The sequence below is a fragment of the Colobus angolensis genome, unplaced genomic scaffold (genome assembly GCF_000951035.1).
Source record: "Colobus angolensis palliatus isolate OR3802 unplaced genomic scaffold, Cang.pa_1.0 Scaffold7, whole genome shotgun sequence".
In the NCBI taxonomy this organism is placed as follows: Eukaryota; Metazoa; Chordata; class Mammalia; order Primates; family Cercopithecidae; genus Colobus; species Colobus angolensis.
In genome coordinates this window covers 6,553,861-6,573,285 of record NW_012120709.1, presented here as the reverse complement: position 1 = coordinate 6,573,285, position 19,425 = coordinate 6,553,861, and the positions used below count along the sequence as shown (strand labels likewise).

The following is a 19,425-nucleotide window of genomic DNA, read 5'->3' as shown; positions in this document are numbered from 1 at the left end:
AATATGGAGCCTTTAGTGCAGTGCCTGACATATAGGAAGAACCTGATAAATGTTAGCTATGTTTATTATTAGTAATGGAGCCGATGGTCAGAGAGCAAAATGTGCTGCTCATACATGGGTAACAGCACATCTCACATTATGCTGTAAAAAGATGTTTCTCTCCCTAACATAAAGTTGTTCATGTTTAGCTAGATCATAGCACGATGCCTGTCATGTACTATGTGCTCTATAAATGTTTGATGAGTAAGGATTGAATGAATGAAGGGATAACAAGGTGAACGTTAAATGACTTACACAAAGTTTCACAACTAGTAAGAGCTTGTGGGGATGTGACCCAGTCTGTCTGACTTAAAAGCCAAGGATTTTCTTAAGATTCTGCACTACCTTTCACATATAATTGCTTGCATCTCTCCACCTACCATAATTTGGTTATTACACGCATCGTTCCTCTGAACTTGCCCTTGCCAAGGCCATCATTTACTTCCAAGTTTCTTAATTCACTGGTATGTATTGGCTCGCATTTTACTTGGTTTTGACACTGTTGTCCATTTTCTCCTTCCTCTATTTGTCTTTTCTCTTTGTCCCTATGATTTATATTTACCTGGGTTTTCGCATAGTAGCTCTTGGTCTCTGATAGCAACTTCACATCTACTTTGCAAATTCCTCCTCCTCTTCAATGTTAATGTTTCCCAGCATTCCATTCTAACATCTTCCCCTTGCTATTCTTCACAGACTCTTAGTTTTGTTTTTTGTTTTTTTTTGAGACAGTCTCACTCTGTTCCCAGGCTGGAATGTAGTGACGCAATCTTGGCTCACTGCAACCTCCCCCTCCTGGGTTCAAGCGATTCTAGTGCCTCAGCCTACTGAGTAGCTGGGACTACAGGTGCGCACCACCATGCCCAGATAATTTTTGTATTTTTAGTAAAGACGAGGCTTCCCCATGTTGGCCAGGCTGGTTTCAAACTCCTGACCTCAAGTGATCTGCCAACCTTGTCTTTCAAAATGCTGGGAATACAGGTGTGAACCACTGTGCCTGGCCTTCACAAGTTCTTTAATTTAATTCACACCTGACTTTAAAATGCGAACGGTGCTCAAATCTAGATGTCAAGGCCAATGTTTCTCTCCTGAGCTGCACAGCTACACAACTATTTGCTTACTGGATACTTCTCTCTAGAGAACCCTAAATGTTATTCCTTTACTAGTGATCCACTTCTCTCCACATCTTCCTGATTATATAAACATGATCAGGAATGTGATTGCATGATCATTCTCTATTGGGGGACCACAAAATGTATCATCTAAACTAGGACAATTTTGAGGGTAAAGAGGCCTCATTAATAACTACTTTGGCACTCTAAGTATAACTTGGAGCTCTGTTAGTCTAACTACAGTATACAGTGTTGCCCTGATGGGCCACTCAATTAAACATTACAATTGGCAATCTTCTTTGCCTTCTCATTCTCATTTTTTATAACCAGTGGACTGTCAAGTTCTGTAGATATTGTCTCCTTCCTATCTTTTGAATATATACACACCCCTTCCTGTCTCTGTTATTGCCTTTTATAAGACCCTTCTTATTTCTTGTCAAGATTACTGTTATTGTCCCATCTGCTTTATTAGCAAGCCACTAGTCACAGTGTCCTCTAAAACACTCTACATTTTCCTGAATGGTCTTTTTAAAGAGACATCTTTTCCTGTCCCTTTCCTGCTATGATCCTTTGATGGATATGCATCACTTGTAACATAAGAGTTAAACTCCTTCCCATAGCATCAGAAAGCATTTATTCCAATCCTGTTCCACCATGTCTCCCTCTTGCACTCTAGAACTGTCCTGGCATGTAGTAAGCACTCACTAAACAGTAAATGAAATTGGAGTTTAAAATATAAGCCCAGACACCAAGAATTTATCTCCACAAACTTACACGAATGTGAAGTGACTATATTTTTATATTAGGATGAATGTGTAAGAAACATAGGTTAAGTCTGTGGGACAAATTATAGTGAAATACAATTTCATCTTACAATTTGTAAATCCAAATGTGTATTACATAAAACTCAGTTGATTAGAACTTTTCTCAGATTCGAAGAGTGAAGTCAGAATATTTGTTTCAAAATGGCAAAATACTGCCATCAAGAAACCTGAGAATGTCTCAGTCAGCTGACGGAAGTATCAGTGCCTAAAAGAGTCTGGCTTTTGGCAGGCATTCAGTATTTAGGGGAATACAATACAAGAGATTTAGTTTGTATTGGTTGGTTGTCTGTGTACAATGACAAGTTATCTGTTTGCTCATTTTATATTTGCAGATATATATGTACATGCATGCAAACTGCTTTAATCATTTTGGCCAGTCAGATCACTTCAGGTAACTATTATTTCAATGAGCCGAACTAAAGCTGGTGTAGAAAATCTGAACATTTGACTGACAAAAAATGTTATTTTTTTGTCAGTTGTTGAAGAGTTCTACAGGTTAGCAAGCCACCATATGAAAAACATAAGAGATAAGAAACTAAACTGCTTTTCAATGTCTAAAAGAAATTTTATAAGTGTCAATCACACTAATTAGAGAAAGTCTAAGATAGAAAAGTGATTGGTATAAGCTACTTAAATAATCCCATCCAATAATAGCGATAATAGTGATCGAATATTCCTACAATAGTGCAGAATATTCCAATAAGAGATAGCGTGAATGAAATTAGCTTTTCTTTAAGAGGAAGGACATTTTATAGCTGTGTTTTACAGTTTTCAAAAATATTGAAAAATAATTTTGTTAGCTGAATACATTTAATTCTCTATTATTTGCAAATGTATTTACTATTAATATTAACTAGGATTAAAAATTATACTGAAAACATTTTTCATTGTCTTTTTGACTCCAAATACCAGCGTATTAGCAAAACAAGCTTTGCTTTTCCTAACTACTGGATTTTGTCCTTTTCACTGGAGACTCTTTTGAGTCCAAATCATTACTCAACTATCTGAAGGCTTATGCAATCTCCAAGCACAACAAGCTCTTACATATTAGATCAATGGTGGAAAAGGAAAACTACACAACCTCTATGCTCCAAAGATGTTTGTGTTGAATATTTGTGTATTTTAACACTTGGAAACATTCAGAAGTGGCCATATGCTAAAAATAAACATTTACATCAATTTAGAATCTACATGGATCACAAGGGTAGTGCAGTGAGAAATGTGAAGATAGAGCACATTCATACTGCTTCAACTCTCAAATAAACTAACAATATATTAGAAACATGCTCAAGGTTTTTGCTGAGCTTTATTTTCCCATTGCATTTGAGACAGTGACAGTACTTGCATCTTTTCCAAGGGTATAGGCAGAAAACTCTCAAACTTTTCTCTCTTGCTAGTGAGAATCACTAAAGATTTGCGCTTAGACAGAATTTAGAGATACTTTATCAAAGGTGCCTAAATTAGTTTCTATCCAGGTAAAAACTGGTTTCTTCAGGTTACTTTCAACCATTTGAAACAAACAAACCAATCATACCTTACAACTAGCTAAAAGGTAAGTTAGTTTTGATGTTGGCTGGAATTAAATTATATAGTTTGGTAGCATTGTCTATCTTATGATGATAGAAGGCTTTGGCTGGAATTAAAATAGAAACATAAATTAGTGATTACATCAACACAATCAACAAAATCTTTCAAAGTATGATTCATGGAGTAAAATAAAGATGTGTGTGTGTGTGTAAGTGTGTGTATAAAGCTAATAAACTGCTGATGTAGGCTCTTATATCTAATTTTATAGATGAAAGAACTTTACTTTGTTGTGATTTGCCCCCTCTGTTTGCTAACATGCTTTTATTTCTGTAGATGAATAATATAATTTGTTAGGGCTAGCTTCCTGGGTGTGTGAGCTGTGCAGTTCAAGATCTGCAAACTTCCAAGTTCGGGGCCCAATGCTTAGATTAATGCCTTTCTGTCACTGTCTTGAAATTCTTAATAATTTTCAACAAGGGGTCCTGTGTTTCCATTTGGCATTGTTCTTCATAGATTACATATCCAGCCTCATAGCTCTGCTTATGTTTTATCCTAATCTCTCACTATTTCCTCTGTGAGACTGAGAATGTACCCAGGTGAACTTCCGTGGTACATCTCACCCTAATTCCAAAGGCGCCTCACACTGGAGGACTAGTGGATGTAGAGCTGGCTGAGGGCTGAGACCTCAGCTTCCTCACCTCTCCACTCGGAGTGCCGACTTCAGTGCCTGACACAGAGCAGGTGCTGATTGAATAGGTGGGTGAACAAAGGAATAACAAATTATAAGCAAATACCAGTAGACTTATTTTATTGGCAACACGGTCAAAATTTTAATGATTTTAGTTTTGCAGTGAAAAGTGGCTGAGTTGGGAGAGAGTAAAGTTAGATATTCAAGGAAATAAATAATTATTGGAAATAATAAATGGAACTGAATTGATTGCGCAGATGAAGAAAGTTCAATTGAAAGCCAGGTTGAAATCTGCTAGGAATAAGAAGTGATAGGGTGGGGTTCAAGGTGGATGGTTAAAAGCAGTTAGATGTCTCCCAACAAGTGACATCTTAAGGTTAATTCATTCGTTTCAAATTCAACTATTAACAAAGACACTTTGGATTCATCTTGTAAATTGTAATTCAGGAAATGAAAATTATTCAAGTTTGAGGAAAGGCTGTGTATTCAGAAGGACTCAAGAGATTATTGATTATTCTTTGACTATTCCCAGAGTTCCTTGACCTACTGTTTTGCATTAAGCAGCAGAGTAAAACGAATAGAGAAGTTGTATGAGAAAGTGAATTTTTATCACTTCTTCTGCCTCCGGGCAGAATAGAAAGATCATGCTGTCATTCCTAGTTACCCTAGCTTAGATAAGTACATCTTATTCTTTAAACAGTTTTCTACTCTTATAATTACCTTGGAAAACATATTTCTAACATTAATTTCTGAAAAATAAAATAACAAAAAAATATTCCTTTCTCCAGTCTTTTACTTTGTGTTTGATCACTTCTGATATTGTCTGGGAATACTGTTTCTTAACAACTTGTATATCCTCCTCAGTGAGATTCTCTCTTACATATCTACCTCCCTTTCCCTAATAGCATGATCGAGTTCTACTCATCTTTAAAAAGGTTCCCTATAGCAGTGTTTAGTCTTGCTTTCTCCATTGTTATAGCACACTTAAGTGACTAAAATGGTGCACAGATGTCCAGGTGTGGCTTTAATTTCCTTTTATATTTCAGCAAAATAATTTTTTTGAACATAATCATTCTGTTATGGTTTTCCAGATTATGCCTGGTGCTGTGATAATGCTGGTTCACTGAATATTAAATTTGGGAGAGCAAGTGACTTTATACTTCAGCTAACTATTTATGAAAAAAGCAATCTTTGGAGAAAGGTGATCATGGTGGAATAGAGGTGAAAAATAGCACTGGCGTTCACAAGCAAAATGAGGCAAAAGTACAAACAAGCAGTTGAGGAAAAAATAGTCCATAAAGTAGTGAATGGGGAGAGTATCAGGAAACATTACTACTCAGAAACACTCAGATTCTAAACAGGCAATGATGAGGCCATGTGGCTACACACCTGTGTTCCAATTCAGTGTTCATGTGGGGCAAGGTTGAAGAATTGTAGGATTTGGTAAAATGTACAAAAGAATTTTATAGACTATCTCTCATGGGAAGGAAGACAATAAAAAAGTTGCTCCCATCCATCAAAGAGAACATATTTTTTTTTCCCTTAAATTTCCACTGAAATAGAATAATAAGAACATAATCCTTGCTACCGAAGCATGTTCCTTGTGATGAAGACATTGAGCAAAGTGAACTGCTCAGCCAATCTACTTTTAGTATTCTACTAAAAGATGAATGGGGAAATTGTTTTTACTATCCCCATCTTTCTGTGACACATATTTGAATAACTGTGCTTTAAGTATTCTGCTGCCAGAATTGTAGTCATCATCAGAAAAGCTCCATTAGAATGCTCAGTTTCGGTCCTGTGGCATATACTATTAGAATACCATGAGTTTACAGACCAACAAATGGAGGAGCGTGAGAAGGGAGACTGGCAGAGTAAAACTATTTTGAATTTTATTTCACAAGCCAACATTAAAAACAGCAATATTCAAACATCGAAGCTTGTTGAATTACCAGGAGCTGTAAACTTACACAAATTTTTTTAAAGAGAACCAGAACTCTTAGTTCAGTGTTTAAATCTGTCTAAGACTCACCAGGAAGAAACGGCAAGATATTTTTACTAATTTTAGAAAAGTAATGTAAATATATAATGGAAAAGTGGTGACGTGATCAAACTCACTTCAAGTGAAAGCTTAAGCTGAATGTTACATGAATATTCAGACAAAAGGAACCTGTTTGAAATTGCTATTGGGTATAATCCCAAAATTTGTGAATTTTATCATCTCGTAGGCATAAAGCCAAAGGCTAAAAGAGCAGTACATGAAAGCTGAACTTGAATTATATTCTAAACCCTGCTGAATTTAATTTTACTTACAAAGCAGATTGTTAGTTTGCCACTTATATTTGCCTCCTATAGTCCAGTAAAAATACCTGGTTTCTTATCAGTCTCTAAATTGTGATATTCATTTGGAAAGCTCCAATTTTAAGAGCCTCATTCTAAATTACTAGGCAAGTGCACACAATAAATATACATAATCTAAAACAGATCATAGCAAGAGGAGAAAGCAATTTTCTATGAATTTGACTGAGTGTAGGGTTTGCAGTTCCGTGAGCCTTGTAACTTCAGAAGGCACAAAGAGAACTTTTTAGCTAAATGGAATAGAATGTATTGAAAGGATGAATACTTTGAAAAAGTAAGGTAACACAGATATACATTCTAGATATACATTTGAAGAAAAGATCAAGTAGCCTTCTGAACGGAAACACACAAAACATGAACAAACTACCAATCACCCAGATAACACACTTTTTTAAAATCATTTTACTTGAACCAATGATGAATGCACTACCAAAATCCATATACATTTGGTGATATATATAACTAAAACATAGAGATGATGAAGCTCACTCTATGCCTTATGTTAATTGTTTAAGATTTTTAATATTTAAATTGTAAGAGTTCAGATGAATAAAAGACCAGTTAATCTAAAATATAATTTCTTGCTATAGATATAATTTTTTTATATGTACAGACCATACAAGGGATCTAAGCATGCAGTACTCATACTACTCAAGATATAATTGTGTAAGATGAAAAATGAAGAGGCACCTGGTGGGATTCTGGTAATGTTCTAGTTTTTGAATGATAGTTATATGGTGTGTTTACTTTGTCATTGTTCATTAAGTTATACATCTGTATGTTTATGATTGGTGAAAATGTAGAAATATTGTACTTCAAAAACTAAAAGAAAACGAAAGAAGGAAGGAGGAAAGGAAAGAAAGAGGGACGGAAGAAAGAAGGAAAGAAGGAAGGAAATGCATGCTATGATCTCTATTTCCCATACTGTGGAATACTGTGCTAAAGGAAAGGGGTGCTCTAGTCATTTGCTTAAGATGTAGCTTCCTAGGATTGCAGAGTTTGATGTCCTGTTTGATAATTGGAAACCATTTAACTGTCATTTCTGCACAGAGAGGTTGTATGTTGACATTTTCAGACTTAAAAAAATACTTGTCACTTAACCATTGCAAATGTCACCATCTTATACATGCAGTTTTTCTGTATTTGGAAGTCCAACTTAGAAGTAGTGGAAGGAAAAAATGCCTGGGGCTTCCACTAGCTTTTCATTTGAAAAACATATATACACACAAACAAATTTTATCTCTGTAGTCCAAGTGACTTAGTAGCTCAACTGTTTAGATTATCTCCTTGGCATTAGGTTAGTTAAACACTTAGTGACAACTTACTACTAAAGGTATTTTGGACTCTGAAGTTAGTTCGGTGGTTTTCGTCTGTTACTAAGGAGCAGTTTTCCATGTAATTTTTTCAAAGGCAAAAGGTTAAGCAAAAATAACATATATTGTAAAATTGAAAGTAAAATGCACAGTACTGATGTGCTCAAAGTCCATGCATTTAAATTCCTTTGTATGATAATTTATGGTGATCATGTCTTCAGACTGCACTATTAGCATACTCACCCCTAACAAGAAGTTCTGCCTCATCTGACACACTGTCTGCTGTGGTCTGTACCCTGCAGCCATATCTCCCAGCATGCATCAGAAGGATGTTCCTGATCATTAAATCTGCAGAGGATGCTTGCTGAAAGAGGGATGAAGTGCCAGTTTAAAATGTTGCACATCTGCCTAGTTCAAGGTGGTTTAAGGGGGAACTTTGCATATTCAGTAAAAGGACCCATTTTTGGCTTTATAGTTTATCTAACAACAATTCAGAAATCAAACATGCCCTTTTTTAAGGAACACATAGAAGTTTTGTTTTTAACAATTGCTAATAAAGGGGTTGAACATTTAATATTGCATATAATGATTTAGCAGCTAAGATATTTAAAAATATTTAAGTATGTACAAACTCATATCTTTAAAAGTACAGGAGAAATAATCACTGAGCAGAAATGTTGCTTTGCTATTCAGAGACAGGTGTATTTTGTGGCAAGAAAATAGTATTGAAAGGAACAGCAACTAATGGGAAATGAATTATGAAAAGATAGCCATCAAAATATTATCTCATGTGACTTTATTGAATGGCTCTTTTCCTAAGAACATGGTAGGCAACAGAATGAGTACGTGCTCAGTTGAAAGACTGCTGGTCCCAAAGCCATGTGTCTTTACTTAACAAAGACGTATTCCTCCCGTAACCACTACCATCAGGGAGCAGGGTCAGCCTGAATCTTTGTTAATCAGTGCAGTTACAGAACACAAAGGAAGCTCCAATTACCTGATTCTTGTTGGGGGCAAGACGATTAGAACATAGTTGAAGAAAAACCTGCAGTTAGGGAGATCAATGAGTACCGGGGAGGATATCTTTGAGATGTTTTAGTTCATGGGATAGGTAATGTTCCTATACTTTAAAATGGCTGGTACAAACCTTCCATTACTTAATGTTGTGTTTAATTTACTCATAAAAACTAGATAAAATTTTAATCATAAAAACTAGACAAATTTCCAGATATCTTTTGAATTTTCTTTTCTTCTTAGCATTCATAGAAAGGGTGCACAGTCATTGTAAACTTTTTATCACTCAATTCATAAATATTTATTTCAGTGAATCACTACACTATATACTATGTTGTAGATCATTTCCTTCTGCTATTTAATTTGTTTTGTTTTGCTTTTTGCCTTCCTGTTATAGTCTGAACTTCTGAGGGTACTGAAGTTTTCTCTCATGAAATAATTGTTAAGACATGGTCTGGTTTAGACATTTACAAGGAAATGCTTCATAGCAAGAATGCATTAAAATGTCATAAGAATTATTTCAAGCAATGTGATATTTGTCCAGTAAATGTCCTACACTGCTAATTTCTTTGGGATAAATTGCTACTTTTAAATCCTAACTGAATTCATTTTCTCTTCTTCACTAGACTAAGTGCTTACTTCTCTCAAATCAGAAAAAGCAACTTTAAAATCTTTGATTTTTTTTAATTGGGAAATAAAAGCAAACTCTAAATGTTAATAAACCACGATTTAGTTTCAAATCAATATAATTTAATGCTGTAGTAATAAGCTTTTTAATATTTGCCACTGTGGGTAAGATGGGCCCACTTTAGCTTCTTTCTCTCTGGATTTTTTAGGTCTTTTAATGGGGTACATAATTAATCAGGAATTGCTGTGAACACCATGGGCCCAGAATAGGTCCTATGTCTAAAGGTAAATCTAAGGTGAGGCCTCAGAAAATCAGGGAGGATTTGATTTTTTTTTTTCCCCTAGAAATAGCACTGTCGGAAAGATAACGCCTTTTGTTGTTAATGTTGTTGTGTTGCATTTTTTTTTATTTGCTTGCTTGTTTTTTTAATATCACAAATCATACTGGTGGCAGTTTAACAGCAGAAAAGTACTGATTATAAGTGATTTTTCAGGCTCACATTTTTGAAAAATGTCATAAAATCACATTCCTGTACTAATAACTGATAGTCTCATTTTCCAGACTTTTGTCTTCCCAAATAATTTATTTATTTATATCCTGGACAAAATTTCTCAAACCTCTTTCTTTCCATGGAATTACAGTGCAAAAAAGTTTAATGGAATAAAGAAGAGATGTCATTAAAATCACATAAATGTCCAAGGAATTCAGGAGAGCGAGATACAGATTATCTTTTCTATGTTGTTCTTTACTTGCTTCTTGCAATTAATAGTGTGCAGTGCTCTAGAAACTGGCCAAATCTCCATCACCATCTATCAGAAGCAAAAAGTCTACAGCCTGTGGCATATCTATCAATATCAAGACCATTTGAGGAGTTAAAATCATCTCATTTGGGGCCCAATTCTTCTCTTTTAGATTATATCTGCATCATATTTTTAACATCCTAAACAGGAAAGATTAAAAGTTAAAGTGAATGGGACTGTGAACACTAAACCTAAATTACCCTTTCAGTAGATTTACTGATCTTTCAAGAGAAGTAATGAGAGGAATTCATGTGGGAGCCCATTATACTAAATCTCAGCTCACAGTATGCAGTTCCTGAGACAGAACCTCCACAATTTAGTGCACTTTTAATGAAATGGTTACTTAAAGCAGATGCTTGCTTTCTTAAACTTAAACCTCATTTTCACTTTTTATCTCTTAGGAATTACTCTCTCTTTTCTTGCTTTCTCTGACACATACCTTATTTTCTGTCATTTTTTTGTTCTGCTTCATTGACCTTATGAACAAATGATGCTACTTGTTGCTTCGAATGAATTTTGAGACAATCAGTGCTTAACACAGTGCTCCGAAATCCCGAAACCTTGCATAGCACCTGCCACGTAGTGGGAGCTTAACACATATTTGTTGAATGAATAAATAAATGAAGGCTTTTTAAGAAACAGGATGTATGTTCACTCTCTGTGAGAGCAGCAACATGGCATAGTTTCATTGGAGCAACTGCTAGATTACTGTGACATTTATTAGTGACTGAAATAAAACAGGAAAATGCTGTCTTTCCACCCAAGTCCAATTCTTAGTTCTCATTTTGACTAAGTGTCCTGCTCATCCAACATAAAACTGCCAATTATATTCCTAAATAATGAAAGCTAATTTAGCATTGCTGTTCAAAGTGTCTACTGGCTCTTGTTGACTTGAGAATATAGTCCAAACTTATTTTGACATAGCTCTTTAGAGCATGATTCTATCTCCTGCAACTTAATCCTATCATTCTCCAACACCAACCTCACACTTACCTAGACATAGGCATACTTCCCATAGCCTGTTTGCATAGCTTTTTTGTTCTGTTGCAGGTGCTCTTTCTTTTTTCTTTTCCTGGAAAGATTCTTTTAGACACAGCTTAGAGGTTTTTCTGGACTCTCTCTCCCTCGGCTTCCTTAGCTTCGCCTGTTTATGCTCCAGTGTCACTTTACTCACGTCTCTGAACTAGCACTTGCCATTTGTGAATATCTCCCCGAAGGTCCACGCTGGGCATTCCCAGAGCCGAGCTAGCACTAGTGCAGCCAAAGATCATTAAGCGAGCTGATGAATGCATGAAGGCTTGCTTCCTTTCCTGTGTGTGGCTGACAATACCTCTGGCCCTCCTGCCCCTTTTCCTCTCTAGTAAGTTAGGAAAATAGAAAAATACTATGGAGAAAGACAGTGGAAAAAAACGCCTCAAGAGTATATATGAGTTCTAGTATGACAGAATTGTGTGAATCCCTGCTCCACCACTTATTAGATATTCACCTTGGGAAAATTACTCTATTGCTCAGAGCTTCTCTCAGAGTTTCAGTGTGATAATGTGAGTAAAGCCCATAGCGGTGTGTCTGGCATATAGTAAGTGTCTGATAAAATTTATCTGTTGAAGGGCACTATAATTGCACTCTTAGCCAAGAGGAAGGTTTTTAAATTGGTATTAACTCCCTTAGCAAACTGGGTATCAATATTTTCCATAGCTAGAGTAAGCTTTTTGATAAATACCTAGCTTTATTTTAGATATAAATATTCCTCACGTTCTTTCTCTCTTACTGTAGAAAAGCATTAAACTCAGAAAATGAAGACCTCAATTCCAGCCTTGGTTTAGCAACTTGCTGGCCCTGAGACTCTGGTTAAGTCACTTTATTGGGATAATAACACCTTCACTGTCCCTCTCATAACATATTGGTGTTTGGGAGTGGGGAGGAATCAAAGGAAACAATGTACATACATGAACTAGTAGGAAGTGCTTCAAAAGCATAAATACTCTTAAAGTGTTTTTTCCCAAAGGTGATAGCAGAATGCTGCAAGCACAGTGAGCAGCTGAGAATGTATGGGGAAGAAACCAATTGATCAACAAGGTAATTTAATGTGGTGTTCTTGTAAATAGTGAACTTGTGCTGAATGACCTACTCAGAAGGCTGCTGGGTATGGCAGCTTCTGTTCTTTCATTTAGGATTTATTTAACTTTCTCAAGGGGTTCATCACAAGGCATCTCTAGCATCCCTAGCCCCCAGCAAACCTATCCATCAACCATTCTTTTCTGTAAGGCAAAGTAATATGGCATATCAAATCTATGAGATTTAGTTTTCTAAATCTTATCTGGCATAAAAAACTGGGTATCAGCCATGAAATGGAGATTTTTATATAGGTTTAATGTCTATTGATATAAAACCTTAGAGGTAAAAGATTTTCCTAGTAACAGTATTTCTTTTTCCATATATATATATATATATATATATACGTGTATATATATATGTATGTGTGTGTATATATATATATATATATATATATATATATATATTTTAATTGAGATGGAGTCTTGCTCTGTCGCCCAGACTGAAGTGCAGTGGTGCGATCTCGGCTCACTGCAAGCTCTGCCTCCCAGGTTCACTCCATTCTCCTACCTCAGCCTCCCAAGTGGCTGGGACTACAGGTGCCTGCCACTACGCCCGACTTTTTTGTGTGTGTATGTGTGTGTTTTTAGTAGAGACAGAGTTTCACCGTGTTAGCCAGTATGGTCTTGATCTCCCGACCTTGTGATCCACCCGCCTCGACCTCCCAAAGTGCTGGGATTACAGGCATGAGCTACCGCAGCTGGCTGATAATTTGTTTAAAGTACCCTAGTATGATAAGGAAATAATACACAGACATTCCTTTTCTTTTTATAGTTTTTCCTTTACTACTCATAGAATAGGGTTTAAAGATGATACTGGTTTTAATATTGTTTTTAGAAAATAGATGCTATTTACCTTATGTGCTTAAATAATTGAACATGTTATCAGAAGTAAAACTATTAATCATTACTAGTGAAGAAAATAGTCAAAATAACATTTGACAAAATAATATTTGACAAATTAGATCGCATAACACACATATATTATGTGCATTACAATGAAGTATTAAACATAGCCAACATATTGAAGACTCAAAATGAGTAAATAAGGCTCTAACATCCCAAGATTGGGATCTTGATATTTAATTTTCAATCCATATTCTAATAATTTAAGTCCTAAGAAACATGCAGAAACAGTTCTACTTGTTGACATAGATTAAAGAGGAGAAACAATTGTTTTCCCTAGTGGCAAGGTAAATGGGAAGTTCTTTATCTGACATTAACACAAGTGAGTAATGCAAAAGGGCTGGTAGCATTTCTGTATTAATCTAGTGCTTCTAAGGTAAAAAGAGGGCTGAAATAGATAAGGTCACATAATTTATCAATCTCATGTTTTCCTTTGCTGACTTGTAGTTCCATTCAATCTGTTGGCAAAAGTTTGTGTTACCTGTCTATGAGACTGTTTAACTCATCTCCCTTTATTGTGTATTACTAATTACAAAAGGTATTCATTTCTGCTGTGCTAAGATATGTGGATGCAGGCATAGAATCCGCACTCAAGGAGTCTCCTGTCTAATCCAGCTTCAACAGAAGAAACACTGGCAGGGAGTGTGGACCAGCTTTCCTCATACCTGCATCTGAGCTTTGAAGAGATGTGGGGAGAGATGGATCTGTTATTTGATAGCATGATACTCAGGCTGAGTCCAGAGAAAAGTATGTTCTCTTTTTGTGGGCCTTGAATAGTTTTAGTAATCATTGTAGGAGCACTGACTCCTAAACTTGTATTTCTAATAGTAGCTTTCAAATGAGGTCTTTATATCCTCTTTGTGATCACCTCTCTGTCTCTCATGCTTATCCATCTGCTATGCCACTGCTAAGTTAATCCTTTAAAACTGATTTTATTCACAACCTCAAAAATCATCACTGGTTCCCTATTGCCTACAAGATGATCCACCTTCTTAATCTTGCATATAAAACTAGACTCAACCTATCATGTCTTTCACTATGGTGGAAAATGTAGTCTCTGAACCTTCAAGTAGTTCCCCAGTGATCCACCAAAATCTACAAATTATATCTCATATGTTAAGACCTTGTTCAAGTCTTATCTCTTTCAGAAAGGTTTCACAGACCACCAGGACTGGCTATGTAATCCGTGGGCCCCTGTGCATAAGAAAATGCAGGATTCTTTATTTAAGAATTAAGACTTCAAAATGGTAACAGTCAAGCACCATACCAAGTATGAGACCCTTCTCAATATGGAGCCCAATGGGTTACATGCCCATGAGGTCCATCCTGCTCACCACTCCAATACACATTGATATTATCTATGGTCTTCTGAAACATTAGCCCATTCTAGGAAACATTGCTCGTTGAGACAAATATCGAGGAGCTGGCATGCATCTCTTTGTAAATTATAAAACACTTATCCTTTCCCACTTTAATGTTTACACTTTCTCTTTTATGCTTTATTGACTTGAAGTCTTTTTCTCAGTGTATGCTGATATGTAAATACCGAAATAGAATACATCTTCTTAAGGCTTGTGTTAGAAACTACAGTGATATATGTTATATTTTATAATGAATGTTTGGTGTAAGCCTATCCAGGCATTGGTATATTTATGTGTTATTTTCTCCAAATATTCTTTCTACTTTTTTCTTGGACCTCCAATGCAAACACAAAGCTCACTGACGCATATCATTAGATTCAACCTGTTCACTTTATACTGGTTTGTTAATGACAAAGGAAAGAGGACAGTATCGCAGTTGAAAGAATGGAAGTGGGGACTCCTCTAAACTTTACAGTCCTAGAGCTAGAAGGGACCATGTTGGGACTCTCAACCTCACTTTTAAATTGGCAGTTTTGTAAGTATGATGGCAAACCAGTTTAAGAGAATTCTAGGCAGGAGTAGTATTTAAACTCACATCATTAAAGTTATGAGAAATTCCTCTCTAGTGTTTGTATGATGGATCAACTTTCTCTTGGAATCTCCTCAGTAATGACATCTTCTAAGCTGAATAACACCTGGTCCATAGGTTGGCTCAGTGAGGCAGTGCTGGTAGGTAAGAAGATTTTAGCAATCGTGACAGACAATGAACATTTTTGCTTGCAGTGAATTATCCCACTGTCTAGTAATAGAATAATCTTACTATCTTTCACTAGGTCAATGCTCCATAAAATACTCTCATTGAAGTTACACGAAGGTGATAGAACTAGTCAGAAAAAAAATTTACATTTATGCATTAGCTTGTGCTCTGTAAATAGCTAGTAATGACATGACCACCAGGAAAGATCTAGAATTATAATATTCTACAGTAGCTATACATTTTATGGGCGCGTATAGCACATGCACAATTATGTAATTATTTAACAAGGACTTGGTAGAATATCATTTTGTCTAGACAGAAAATCACAAATATGTGACACCTTTGCAACTATGTTCTTCTTGATCATACCAAGCATGGCTTTACTGTGACCCAATCAGTGACTTTTATGCCCAACCACGGTGACTGGCATAAAAGTCACTGTGTTAAAAGGAGCTGGCATAAAATATACTATCATTTTTTATCATACTTGATCTACACATGCTACAAGATAAAGACAGAAGATAAATTATGGCTTTCAGAAACTGATGACACAATGTTAGAGGTAACAACCAACTATAATGCAATGTGTTTTGTTAACATAGGTAATAGTACAAAAAGCCACTGCAGAAAAAAAATGATTTTAGTGTGGAAAGATAAATAAATTATGTAGCCTAACCAATGTCCATAGCAGTTGAGAAAACGGGGCTGAAGAGTTTAGGTAACTTGTCCATGAGCAAGCTAAATGTGGAGGCAGGAGTAAAACTTTGGGCATCTGATTTTTGATCAGGTATTCCTTCTATTCTACTGTGCCATCTGGGAAACCACTCCTTGTTTTGCTTGAACCTATAGGTAATTTCATTCACTAGCCCTACTTAATTCAAATTTTGCAAGTGTAGTAATACAAAATGGCTTCATTGAGTAGTAATGGCCATAAAACTATTATCAGAAATTATTTCAATGAACCACAGGATTATTTGAAAAACTCATGCTTTTATGACTGCTTTTCATCAACTGCATCTAGGCATAAAACACTGTAGAGCCCTATGAAATATCAGTATCACTTTTCCGATAACACCCAAGACCCATTTAATTCATTTGCTCATGCCATCATTTACTTTTATTGTGACACTTATGTAGTATTAAGAAAATTTTCAATATATGACCCACAACTGATATGTCCTCAGTTAGTCATGTGTAATTTATAGTAACACAGCTTTAGTGGAAAAAGAATTGGCCAAATTTTACTTCCTAAGTGCATAATTCAGATGAATTGATATTTTACTGATAAATTGATTTTTCTAATTTAGAGATTGTTTTGTCATATTTCCAATTTATCTTTTAAGATTAATATTATTCTGTTACACTGGCTTTCAGGATAAATTACATTTTATTCTGTTGCTATGTTTACATTGCAGAATAGTCAGTGTCTTCACACAAATTTGGTCTCTTCTTGGCTGTGTGGAAGAATACTCAGATACCTACCTGTAGGTTTTCTAACTCCTCCTTGAAATAAGCAGAGCCCAGCCACAGAGAATATGAGTAGCTCCATCTCACTCATCAGTTAAAATTAGTATTGACCTGGTATTGTGAAAAATCCAAAGTCTTGGGATTGTAGTAGACCGCTCTGTGTTTCATTGATTTTTGTATGGAACTCTAAGAATTAGCATGGAATGACACCAGTTTGTTTGTGTACCTCCTTTGTGGTTTGTTCTCATAGATAAACGCAATTTATTTTTCACCTTCGATCTCTGGTCTCATAGGGGAGGGAGACTGATGCTGATGCTAAGTCCCATAAAACTAGAAGAGCTCTACCTGTTTATTCTATTTCCATTTCTTTCCTCCTCTCATTGATTAATGACCAATTTGTATATTATTTTGCCTATTATTCCTTCCAGGGCATTGATCTGCCCCTGCCCTATAATCCACAACCTCTCTCTAGAGTACAATACCTTCCAATAATTGGATTCGAACGTCAATGTTCCATATGAATTACATTTAATATCTCCAGCTTCTCTTCATTTCTGCTTGCTGATACTTGTTCTTTCCTAATACTTACTCTTTCTCCTTTCCAGCATTGTGACTAAGCATTGCACTATGGTATATTTAAAATTTATCTCAAGAACCAATGGTGAGATGTTTTATTATGTTTATTATGTTTTATTATGGCTGAACATGACACTATTGCATAATGAATCATTCACAGTCTGTTTTACACTGCATTGGTTGTTGTGTTTTATGGTAACACTACTTGTATGCAGTGTTATACAAAGAATCTGTTAGGCCTAGGATTTAACTACTTGTTCACTGTGGTAGATTAAGAATGTCCACATATGTTTTGCCATTTGACTTACTGAGAGGTATACTCTAATTTCCTACTCCTTGAATCTAGACTAGCCTTGGTAACTTTTTATGCCAATGCCATGTGGTAAAAGTACGTACTGAAAATCCTGTGGCTGGATCATAAGAAGGCTTATAACTTCTTTCTAAGCCCATGGGACATCTATTCTGGGGAACGTAAGAAAAATTGTACTACATTCAGGCTGTCATGTTGCGAAAAAGGCCAAGCTAGCTAGATAGGCGATTACATAGAAAAGGAGAGGCCAGACATTTCCAGTTATTTTAACCATTCTAGCCCAGCTACACTTGTGAGTAACAAAATTACACTGGGGATTCTAGACTTGGCAGAAGCAACATGGAGAAGGTATGGGGAATCTATCCAATATCCATAACTGAGACTCCTGGCTTATAGCCCCCATGCCCAGCCATCTCCAGCCCTTTGGCTACCCCAGCTGAAGGCTCAAGCCATCCTTGCAGTTATCTGACTGATTTACTTGTTCACAAAATGGAGAGCAGAGTAAAATGGTTGTAGTTTTATACCACTAGGTTTTGGAGTACTTGTACAGCAGAGAATAACCATAAAATAATATGGTACCTATAAGTGGGGTACTGCTGTTAACTAAAGCTAAAACACTTGACATTGGCTTTGGGGTTAGGTGTGCAAAGGTTGGAAGGGTCATGATGACACTACTAGTGAAAGCTGGAAGGGCCTCAGGGAGACTGTTGATTGGGGACTGAAGGACAGTGAGGACATTGGTATTCATGGTTCAAGAAATGGTGACCTTCCATGTAGTGTTAGAAAGTTTGGCAACATTATCACCTGTCATGTGGGCAACACATTATTCATCATGGATGAACTTTGGGTTTGTGTAAGGAGATTTTCAGGAAGAAGACTGATGGTGCCAAGTGGTTTAACTGTGTATTTAGGGAGATGAATTGTATAGAGAGAATTACTCATTTTTCAAGCAGAACTGTAGCAGTGGAAAGAAGGCCTAGCCTGACTAGCTCCATTTTGCTCCTAATGCCCCTACCCTACAGGGATATATTTTAGGCTAACTGCTTGTCCCATGGAAATACACAGTTTGCTATGGAATAAGCATATTGACAGACATTTTAAAAGAAAGAAATGAACAAAATGGTACAAGAACTTTTATACCTTTTTTTTTTTTTACAAAACTTAATATTATTAATGAAACAATTATTTTTTTATCAGCATTTCTAAAGAGTGTTTTCCAGTAAATTAATATTTGGATCTTTCAAATATTTTCTCAGTTTAAGTTTATGAGATACATATTTGTCATCTTTATTGGCAATACTAGTAAATATTTTAATAAACATAGTTTCCAACAAGTAGCTGTATTATTTCAACTATGTGCTTTATGACCAAATACTGAGTATTTTGCCAAGCTTACTTTGAAAGTTCCTAATGCTTAGAAACAAGTTTCTGAATGAAAAAATGCCTCACTGCAAAAGGAGAAAATTTGGGTGATAGCATCCATTTTAACACTCTTTCACAATCAGGAAGATTCTCATCAACTTCAAAAATACTTAGAATTGAGAGAATTCAAACACATCAATGTCAGAAAAAGCTAACTATTCAAAGCAATGCTTACATTGTAGACTACAACAACCATCTCCCAATGAACATTCAAA

The 19,425-nt window shown here is 35.8% G+C and overlaps 1 protein-coding gene across 2 annotated transcripts in view; it reads right to left on the bottom strand.

Moving 5' to 3' along the window:
- The window catches only part of CNTN5 (contactin 5), a 1,321,567-nt gene that overhangs the window by 111,917 nt on the left and 1,190,225 nt on the right, over positions 1–19,425 (bottom strand). For both annotated transcript variants that reach the window (XM_011926604.1, XM_011926603.1), the window contains one exon: positions 8,102–8,222. In XM_011926604.1, coding sequence (XP_011781994.1) covers positions 8,102–8,222 — 121 coding nt within the window. The remainder of the gene's footprint in view (positions 1–8,101; positions 8,223–19,425) is intronic.